This window comes from Salpingoeca rosetta, assembly GCF_000188695.1.
Source record: "Salpingoeca rosetta unplaced genomic scaffold supercont1.10, whole genome shotgun sequence".
In the NCBI taxonomy this organism is placed as follows: Eukaryota; class Choanoflagellata; order Craspedida; family Salpingoecidae; genus Salpingoeca; species Salpingoeca rosetta.
In genome coordinates, this window is record NW_004754924.1 from 1327379 (window position 1) to 1338143 (window position 10765).

A 10765-nucleotide genomic window follows, 5' to 3' on the forward strand; every position below is an offset into this window, starting at 1 on the left:
GACAGAGAGAGAGACAGAGAGACAGAGAGACAGAGAGAGAGAGAGATGCACACACAGACACACACACACACACACGCACAACGCAACGCCATAAAACACAACACCTGCTGCAAGTGTTCGCGTCGCGTGCGCTGCTGCTCCTCTTGCATTGCCGCCATCTGGGATTCCGCAATCTCGCATTGCAGCTGAGACGGTGATGATGGGTGTTGCGTTGTTGCTGACCATTAGACGAAGGCAGACAAACCAAAAGGAGAGTATGCTGCGTGGCCACACACGTATCCCGAAGCAACGGGTGCTCGTGTCGGGGATGCGGTGATTTCATCATCCCAAAATTTTGCACGCATGCGCGCGCACACTGAGGTGCACAGTCGCCACCACCACCACTTGCCACCACCACACCTTGAAGTCATCGCGGGCCTGCTGGGCTTCGGCGAGCGAGCGCATGAGATTGCCGTTCGCCTCCTGCAAGCCGTGCAGCTGATCCTGCGGCCCAGCTTTCGCCTGAAGTTGCAGTGAGCAAGTTCGTGTGAGTGAGTGAGTGAGTGAGTGAGTGAGTTGAGTGTGAATTTGCTCAACTCCAAATGGTGAAAAGCCGTGACACAACTTGGCATCTGCGACATGGTTGCACGCAGACACACATACAATACACATATATGAGCGCGCACCAAGTCCAGCTCTGCACGGAGGTCGTCTGATGTCTGCTGCTGGCGCTCGAGGCGATGGGAGAGCGTTGCAATCCGCTCCTCGCGATCAACGAGCGCTTCCTCCAGTTTGATGCTCTGGACAGCAAGAGAAGGACAGGGGATGGTGCAACAACAACAACAACAACAACAACAACAACAACAACAACAACAACAACAACAACAACAACAACAACAACAACAACAACAACAACAACAACAACAACAACAACAACAACAACGACGACGACGACGACGACGACAGGCATGTGAGCAAAGGCAGTTACCGTGGCACAACAACCAGCAAGCGTCCGCATCGGCAACACTGTACGAATCAAAGGAGAAAGAAGAGCACGTGTCCTGCAGGATAGCGAAGTACAGATGAACTTGCAGGTGCGCTCATTCATTCGCAAACAACTCACATCTGCTTTGTATCGCTGCACTGCACTTGATGTCTGTGCAAGATGCCCATGAACCCAAGCAAAGTCATGTGAGGGCAAGAGAGAGAGAGAGAGAAAGAGAGAGAGGATATATGTGCGTTTGTGTGTGTGTGCGTGTGTGAGCAGGTACGTGTGCGTATGTGCATACTGGCGATGTGGATCCCACAACAGCATGCGAACGTCCGCAGCATGCCTGGTCATGCAACCTCGTCACGAGCACAAACACCAACACAAACACCATCAGCAACACCCACCTCTGCCTCGATGGTTTGCTGCATGGCTGTCTTCAGCTGCGCGTGCTGCATCTTCAACTGTGTCAGCTGCTCCTCGGCAATCTGGCGTCCTTCCACAGCCTGCACATTCGTTCATGCGAATGTTGGGGGAAGGAGGGCGGTGTCAGCGCGCGCGCTGGTGTGTGTGCATGAGGAGATGGATCACATCAGACTATTATCGCATCACATCACAACATGTTCATGCATCAAAGTGCACCTCAGCGCGCGTTTGTCGGAGTTCATCAAACATCTGATTTGTCGTCTCCAGTCGCGTCCGCAGGTCCTCCTTATCTCGCTCGAGGTCAGCAATACTGATGACGACGATTATGGTGAGAGAGAGAGTGCGTGTATGTGTATGTGTGTGTGAAGAGGTGAGAGGCGAGGATGAACGTGACGTGTTGATGACGGCCCAACACTCTCGACACACACACACACACACACACACACACACACACACACACACACACACACACACACACACACACACCGTGTGTTGAGGGCGGTGATGGTTTCCTGCATGGCCTGACGGCTGTCGTCGAAGCGGCGCTTGTGGGCCTGAAGATGTTCCACTTCCTCGCTGCTCTGTTGCAATTTGCGTTCTGTTTGCATCACATGCGCAAGCGCGCAGAGGATTCATCAGGGCTAGGGGTGTACAAACACGCGCACATACATATGCATAAAACGAGACCCATCAACGCAATGCAAGCGCGCACACGCGCACACGCGCGCGCAAACGAACGCCCACACACAGCACAGCATATACGCGGAAAGCACACACACGCGCGGGAAGCCGTATGCCAACCAACCCAGGTGTGCAGCGTGCTGCTCCTTTGCCTCCACCAGCTGCCGTGCGTCGTGCAGCTGCTTCTGCAGAGAGGCAACACGCGCGGCGGCCTTGTTCGTCTTCGCTCCTCCACTGCTACCATCACCACCGCGCTCGCTGTTATAGTTGTGACGAAATGACAACAGGTTGCATGTGTGTTGAGATGAGTGGCAAGCAGGTCATGACAACACGCAATCACACACACACACACACACACAAACAAACAATGTGCACACGGCATGAGTACACAGCCAGCCAACCAAGCAAACAAACAAAAAAAAAAACAAAAAACGAACAAAACAAACTCACACACATACACACACATACACAACCAAACAAACTCACACACATACACAAACAAACAAACTCACAGGAGCTGTTGCTTGAGCTGCTCGTTCTCCTGCTGTAATCTGTCGATGAGTGTTCCCTGTGCACTCGCGTCACAATTGCCATCGCTGTTGCCCCAGCGCAGTGCTGCAAGCTCCTTCAGTTCCGCCTCAAGCTTCTGCAGCTGGATGGTCCGGTTCAGAAGCTCATCGTTCAGCGACACTGTCTCTTGCAACTGCACACGCATACGCACATGTGAGCGGAGATGGGTGTGTGGGTGGAGTTTGATTGGTGACGGTGGCGTACGCAAACGAAGCACACGCACGCGAACACATGCAATGCACACGCACACACACACCTACAATGCACACACAAATACACGCACCTACAATGCACACACACACACACACAAATGCACACATCACACTTCCCCACACACAAACGCACGTGTTGCTTGGCGGAGGACTGGGCGTTCTTGAGCTGGAGCTTGAGGTCTGTGTTTGTCTTGGTGAGGAGGCCCACTTCCTGCATGAGGAGGCGGATTTGACTCAAGTCCTGGTCTGATGCGCCGTCGTTCTGCTGCATTGACTGCTCAAGTGCTCGGTGCAAGGCTTCGTTCTCCGCAACGACGGCTTCTGCTCTTGTGCGCAATTCTTGCAGTTGTCTCTGCGAGTGGTGGACCCAAGAAGCAGATGGGTCAGCATCTCGCATTGCAACACGCATACATGCGAATGCTCAACCACTCAGCAACCCTGCGAAACTGCAAGACAATGAACGCACTCATACAATGACTCAAGCAAACACCAGCCAACAAGCAAACAAGAAGTGCAACCAAACGGTGCCTGCACACCCATACCCACGCACACGCCCACGCACACGCCCACGCACACAAACATACACGCACACATGCACCCACACCCACACACATACACCCGCACCCACCCACAAACACAAACACACTGACGTAGAGTACACACGTGTCGCACCTTCAGCGCGATTGTTTCTCGAGTGGTTGACTGGGCCTGTGCATTTGTCACGTCAAACCCGTAGTCTGACGCGTGCCCGCCTGCTGCTTGAGAGCGGGTGAACCCAGGGTGTCCACCACCATGTCCGCTCGCCCTTCCGTGTCGAGACTGCCTCTCACCATTGTGGTCATCATCCACCACATCACCGCTGCTATCATCACCATCATCATCATCACCGTCGTCATCGTCATCCACACTACCCGCGCCTCCAAAGCTGCTGAACGAACTTGCTTGCCTCATTGGCAGTGACTGCAGCAAGTCCTCCCTTGTTTGCTGCTGCTGCTGCTGCTGCTGCTGCTGCTGCTGCTGCACCTGCAGGTGGTCCTGTGCTTCTCCCTCCATCATCGTCATGGATCGCACACACAGCGCACGCTTCTCGCTGAAAAAAAGCAACCACCACCACCACCACCAGTAACGGTTTCGATGCAAGCTTTGGCGATTCGCGATATCTTCAGTCTAATTTCCTCCGGAACACTGACGCCTCAAATCGAGCAGAGTGCGGTGACGAAGACGGACGAGATGCATGCGCCTAAATGCCCTGACGAACGCCTTCGCGTAACCAACCGCACGTTCGGAACGCTGACGAGGGCAGGGGTTGCCTGGTCAATGTTGCCACGACGCTCCTGCGCCGTGTTCAGCTTGAGGGTAATGTGGTGATGTTGGGGCGGGCCCACGCTGTTTCCCACCAATAGACGACTTGACGTGTTCCTTGTTCGTTGTGTTGTGACGACCGCCGTTTTGACGCAAGTCGGTCGTGGCTGCACGCATGCACATCACCACAACCACACACCAACCAAAACCTGACTGCTTCCCCAGCTAAACATGTTCACCCAACCAGTGCGTGTTTCGTTCCCAAACGTGCCTGACGCGCTGCGCCTGCGAACAAATCACGAATCATGCAGCGTGTGTTGGTTGGGTGCTTTGGTTGCTGCACGCATACCAACAAACGCAGACCAGGCACAACGGCGAGCGGAAACGAGCAAGGCTAAGCAAATGAGGCAACGACTCGTGCAGCACGAGCTACGCAACACTTTGCGCCATCAAGCAAGCAGCAAGGCAGGCTCGAAATCCATTCCAACAACCCCACCAAGCAGCCCATCCACCAAACCCACCACTTTTCACATACCTTTGCATCGGCTCATCCATCGCCAGCGCAGACCTTTGCGTCGTCAGTCTGCCAGCCCTCCTTTCCCATCATCAGGCTTTGTGCTTTCGTCGGTTCCGTTGGGTGGAAGGCAGCCAAGCAAACCCTAAGCCTCAGCCAACCAACCCCGAACCAACCAGCCACGCATACCCACGACCGCAGCCAACGCAAAAACCCTTGCCTCGGCAACGACAACAACCACAAACAGCAGAGACCACGCAGCACTTCACAACTCGATCAGTCGACGAATTGCAACCATAAGCAAAACCAAGTCGAGCACACCCAACGCAAGCCAGCAGCAGCCTCGCCAGAAACGCGAGCAAAACCCCCCTCATCCTCGTCGTCCCCAGCCACAGCATCGCTTACAAACTCGCTCCAGAAACACTCGCACACCACCAGCCAGCGCGTGAGCAGACACCAGACACCACCCACCGATCCACCCCACACCACACGAGCACGAGCCAAACACGAGCCGAAGACGGAGGGCACCCCTTTATCTCATGTGGAGGTGCTGCCAATCGCTACAACAGCACCAACACACGAAACAGCAGACAGCCATGCGCTGTCGGCTTCCACCTCCCACACAGATGGCCTTGGCCGCTGTGTTGTTGGTGACTGCTACTCTGTTTTCAGCAGCTCCATTGATATCAAGTGCGGAAGCACACTTGATCAACATCCCAGAGGACTTGCAGTACAAGTTCTTCGCCGTGCCAGAAGCTACGTTTGACGATGCAAATGCAGCCTGCGTGGCCCACGAGGGCACCCTCACCTCCATTGTGTCCACACAGGAAAACCTTGAGATCAACCGCATCCGCGCCGCAGACACCAGCGGCCACTCTGAGTTTTGGTTCGTGTGGATGTGTGTGTGGGTGTGTGGGTGTGTGGGTGTGTGGGTATGTGGGTATGTGGGTGTGTGGGTGTGTGGGTGTGTGGGTGTGTCGATGTTCACACAATATGCGTCGTGTGCGTGTCTTGCTTATATGTTTCGACGATGCGCTGGCCTCAAACAATCCCCCACCCCCCTCTGATACCACACCATCACCAACCACAATTCATACACCCGAACACAGGATTGGCCTGAGGAACATTGGCTGCGATTTTGAGTTCTTGGACGGTACCCCATATCGCCCCGACGTGCACGAGCAATTCCTTCTCAACGAGGTCAGTCCTTCCTGCAAGTGAACGTTCTTGATGTTTGCTGTGAAGCCACACTCGCTTTCTGTTGTGCCCTGCACCATACACACCCACACGACAGCTGTACACTGTAACCACCTGAGCATGACACGTGACCTCCTGTCCCACCACCACTACGACCACCACCACTGTCACCGCCACCCCAGCTCACGCTCATACTCATACTCATGCACCCACGCCACTATACGGTATAGGTTGATCCTGTCACCTGCTCTTTTAGCACGAAAGTGTACGACTTGGCCATGGTTCGTGGCGGCAGATGGGCTCACATCGACAACAGGTGTGTGTGTGTCAACGAGGGAAGAGAGGTTACCAGCGGCCACTCTGAGTTTTGGTTCGTGTGGATGTGTGTGTGGGTGTGTGGGTGTGTGGGTGTGTGGGTATGTGGGTATGTGGGTGTGTGGGTGTGTGGGTGTGTGGGTGTGTCGATGTTCACACAATATGCGTCGTGTGCGTGTCTTGCTTATATGTTTCGACGATGCGCTGGCCTCAAACAATCCCCCACCCCCCTCTGATACCACACCATCACCAACCACAATTCATACACCCGAACACAGGATTGGCCTGAGGAACATTGGCTGCGATTTTGAGTTCTTGGACGGTACCCCATATCGCCCCGACGTGCACGAGCAATTCCTTCTCAACGAGGTCAGTCCTTCCTGCAAGTGAACGTTCTTGATGTTTGCTGTGAAGCCACACTCGCTTTCTGTTGTGCCCTGCACCATACACACCCACACGACAGCTGTACACTGTAACCACCTGAGCATGACACGTGACCTCCTGTCCCACCACCACTACGACCACCACCACTGTCACCGCCACCCCAGCTCACGCTCATACTCATACTCATGCACCCACGCCACTATACGGTATAGGTTGATCCTGTCACCTGCTCTTTTAGCACGAAAGTGTACGACTTGGCCATGGTTCGTGGCGGCAGATGGGCTCACATCGACAACAGGTGTGTGTGTGTGTGTGTGTGTGCGTGTGTGCGTGTACGTGCGCGTGCGTGCGTGTGTGTGTGTGTGTGCGTGCGTGTACGTGCGTGTGCGTGTGTGTGTGTGTCGATTGCCTTTGTTGCTCTCCCCTCGCCTGTCTTTCTTGATATGACGCCCTCGTCCGCTCACACACACACACACACACACACACACATGCGCACACGCACGCACACACACACACACACACAAATGCAAAACCACACAAACCGCAATTGTAGAACGGACACCGTTTTGGCTGGAATGTGCAAGCGCAACTTGGTATGCCTGCCCTCGAAAGAGTACCAAGATACGGACAACCACGTGTGCAGACGCATCAGCAGATGTGCCCTTGACCAGTTTCTGCTGCAGGAGGCAACCTGGTCGAGCGATGTGTAAGTCACTGTTGAGTCGCATTTGCACACGCACACACGCACATTCATACGCACGCGCGTGCGAATGCGCATCTTTCACTTCCCCGCAAACACCTGCTAACCTGCTCACATCCCGCCACCACCACCACCACCATCACCACCACCGCCACTTCTCATCACCACCACCACGACTCGTTCGTGCCGTGCAGCGCGTGCAAGAACGTCTCCACGTGTCACCCCACGACGGAATACGAGGCAACGGCACCGACAGCGACCTCAGACCGCGAATGCCGCCCAACAACGGAGTGTGGCGAGGGCACATACATCACGGCCCATCCGACCCCCACCACAGACAGAGAGTGCGCGCGCGTGTCACCGTGCAGACCAACGGAGTTTGCAGTGGCGCAGCCAACAGCGACAACAGACCGTGTGTGCATGGCAACACGCATCTGCACACCTGGCCTGTTTGAAGCACAGTCGCCTACAGCCACCACAGACCGCGTGTGTGTCGCCAAAAACACCACGTGTGACCCCGACTCCTTCCGCAACACGTCCACGAACACGTGCGAGCTGCTCACCACGTGCCAGCTCGGCGCCACATTTGAGGTCCTGGCGCCCCAGCCTACCATGGACAGGGAGTGTGCACCGGTGTCACAGTGTGGCGACGGCCAATACGAGACGAACGCCCCCACGCTGCTCTCTGACCGCACATGTGCGAACATCTCCATGTGCGGCGATGGCATGTACATGGTCGTGCCCGCAACTCCGACATCAGACGTCGTGTGCCACAGCAATACGGCATGCAGGGCGAACGAGTACGAGGCCATCAGCCCAACGCCAACATCAGACCGCTCCTGCAGAGGTGGGGGCTTGTGTGCGTGTGCGTGTGCGTGTGTGCTTGCGTGTGCGTGTGTGCTTGCGCGTGTATGTACTTGTGTGTGTGTGTACATGTACGCTTGTCTGCATGTGTATGCATGTTGCCATGTGTTGGTTGACGTATTGCTCATCATGCATGCTCGCTACATGCCCGCGACACCTTCACAAATGCATTTCACACTCCTCACGCTTTCCTTCTACACCCCGCAACCAACCACTCAAACCAACCACTCAAACCAACCAGAGTATGATGAGGTGCCCGAGTTCCGAGGGGCGGACGGCGCGCTGCTGCTGAACCTCTACGACTATCTCGTCTTCGTTGACGGCGGCCATCTTGACCTCGGGCCCTTCCACACCCTCGCAGAGTCCATCATGCAGCTGGGACCAAGCGGGTTTGCTGTCGGCGACGTCATTGCTCGCTACCGCATCGGCTACCTGGACAACGGCAAGCCCCCGCTTGTGCTCATCACGTGGGCGCGCGCTGTGCAGGTGCTTGTTGATTACGCGGCATCTGGTGGCAGGGAGGGCGCAGAGTGGATTGATACCTCAGCCCTTGAGCTCCGACCAACAGCAAACAACGGGCGTGACAACATGCTAGAGTACGAACTCGTGTATGTGAAGCGCGTGCAGCGGCTGCATGACGCCGACATCCGCGCGCTTGTTGTCAACATTGACGCAATCAACGTCTACTCCCCCGTGTGCCGCCCGGACAAGGACACGTTTTTCAACGAACCCTGCCGCTCCAACGTCACCACGTTGTTCTACCTCGACACGTTCAAGGGCTGCATTCCCCACATCAACCGCGTTGTGCTGCCTGGCGAGGTCACCAAGATTGAGTGGGACGTGCCCCAGCCCACCATCGTTGGCAACCCGCTGTTGTTCCAGACTGTTGAGATCATTCCACTCATGGCGGAGCCGGGCGCGGACCCGGATAACCGCCTCTTCTCCCAGGGCGTGTACGACGTCGTCTATGGCATTGAGCCGCAGGCGCTCACACGCAACGTTGAATGCCGCATTAGGGTGTGTATCTGCGTGACGTGTGTGATTTTGTGTGCGTTTGTGTGATTTTGTGTGCGTGTGTGTATCTGTGTGTATGTGTGTGTTTATGTGTGTGACTTTGTGTGCGTGTGTGTGTGTGTGTGTGTGTGTGTGTGTGTGTGTGTGTGTGTGTGTGTGTGTGTGTGTGTGTGTGTGTTCCGTCTCTGCCTGTCCATTGTTGCGCTTGAATGTCAGCGTGACCTCTGTTCTTACCCTCGCACCGCGCCTCACTGTTTCCGCTCCACCCCAGATCACGGTTGCGCTGGGCGAGTTTGTTGAGATCAACGGCGTGGCTGCAGATGTCATCAGCACCTCTCCATATGCAGAAAACGCCTATCTTCTCGACAACTCTGGCACGCACGGTGAGCACGCTGTGGGGAGTTGACGTGGAGAGCACACACACACACACACGCACACGTGTGTCACAACGACCCTGCACTTCCACTCAAACAGGCCCATGCAAGCGACAAATTCGTACTCACACACTCAAAAACACACATAAACACATGCACACACACACGCATCAACACACATAAACACATGCACACACACACATTAACGCATGCACACACACATAAACACATGCACACACACATTAACGCATGCACACACACGCATTCACAACACCGTGCACGCGTGCATACAGATGTCGCCATTGCGGATTCTATCCGCGTGCCGGCAAACTTTCGCTTGAGCGTGGGGCTGCAGCTTGCGGCCCCCAAAGGGCGACGCATCCACGTAACGGTGCCGCCCATTGGCGAGGTGGTGGTGCGCTTTCAGGTCGGGTACTGCTCGGACAACAACGAAACTATCACCGTTGGCGCCGCGGCACCACAGATCACGTTTGATGGCCTGGACGAGGACGTTGCCCAGCCCATCATCTCCATCGACTCGGCATCTGGGCTGTCGCAGAACGGCCGTTGCTACAACCTGTTTGCAGAGACCGCGCCCATCACGGCGGACATTGAGTTTGACCGCGTGTCGCTGCTGCTCGTGTCAAAGGACCTCACCACCGTGACACACCCCGTGGCCAAGCTTGTGGATGTGCTGGACATTGATGGGGCTTCAGTGTACAGCGCAGGCCACCGCGCCAAGTTCTTTGAGCACCTGCTTGCTTCATACTCAACGGCCCTGCCACAGCCCTGGAGCCGGATCACCGCCACACTCACCATCCCTCCTCCAGACCAAGACCTTCATGGGCAAGTGTTTGAGTCGTTTCAAGGGAACAACAACTTCGCTGCTGCCGCCGACGGCCTCACCACACGCGAGTCATCCACAGATGATGATGCAACCGCCACAACCACGACAACGACAACGACCACCACCGCCACAACAACTTCGCTCCCTGCTCCCTATGACCCTTCCACGCCCTTTTTGACCCTTGACGACAACGTTCCGCCCATCTTTATTTCCTGTCCATCCGACATCTCCATCGTCCTTCCTGACAATGCGGTTCGTATGTGATTCTGTGTGCGTGTGTGTGTGTGTGTGTGTGTGTGTGTGTGTGTGTGTGTGTGTGTGTGTGTGTGTGTGTGTGTGTGTGTGTGTGTGTGTGTGTGTGTGTGTGTGTGTGCGCGCGCGTGCGTGCGTGCGTGCGT

General features: G+C 55.6%; 2 protein-coding genes across 2 annotated transcripts in view; one reads left to right on the plus strand and one right to left on the minus strand.

Moving 5' to 3' along the window:
- Nucleotides 1-3912, minus strand: part of PTSG_04589 (uncharacterized protein) — a gene marked incomplete at both ends in the record, with an annotated part of 5959 nt that extends 2047 nt beyond the window's left edge. The window contains 11 exons of the mRNA XM_004994627.1: nt 105-185; nt 400-501; nt 666-779; nt 1103-1135; nt 1375-1473; nt 1610-1703; nt 1880-1991; nt 2199-2332; nt 2587-2777; nt 2990-3208; nt 3529-3912. Of these exons, the coding sequence (XP_004994684.1) occupies nt 105-185; nt 400-501; nt 666-779; nt 1103-1135; nt 1375-1473; nt 1610-1703; nt 1880-1991; nt 2199-2332; nt 2587-2777; nt 2990-3208; nt 3529-3912 (1563 nt within the window). The remainder of the gene's footprint in view (nt 1-104; nt 186-399; nt 502-665; nt 780-1102; nt 1136-1374; nt 1474-1609; nt 1704-1879; nt 1992-2198; nt 2333-2586; nt 2778-2989; nt 3209-3528) is intronic.
- A 757-nt stretch (nt 3913-4669) lies between these two features.
- Nucleotides 4670-10765, plus strand: part of PTSG_12191 (TK/RTKC protein kinase) — a 12194-nt gene continuing 6098 nt past the window's right edge. Inside the window, exons 1-10 of the mRNA XM_004994628.1 lie at nt 4670-5558; nt 5782-5872; nt 6100-6185; nt 6463-6553; nt 6781-6866; nt 7122-7274; nt 7463-8115; nt 8374-9149; nt 9418-9529; nt 9814-10619. Of these exons, the coding sequence (XP_004994685.1) occupies nt 5212-5558; nt 5782-5872; nt 6100-6185; nt 6463-6553; nt 6781-6866; nt 7122-7274; nt 7463-8115; nt 8374-9149; nt 9418-9529; nt 9814-10619 (3201 nt within the window). The 5' untranslated portion in view covers nt 4670-5211. The remainder of the gene's footprint in view (nt 5559-5781; nt 5873-6099; nt 6186-6462; nt 6554-6780; nt 6867-7121; nt 7275-7462; nt 8116-8373; nt 9150-9417; nt 9530-9813; nt 10620-10765) is intronic.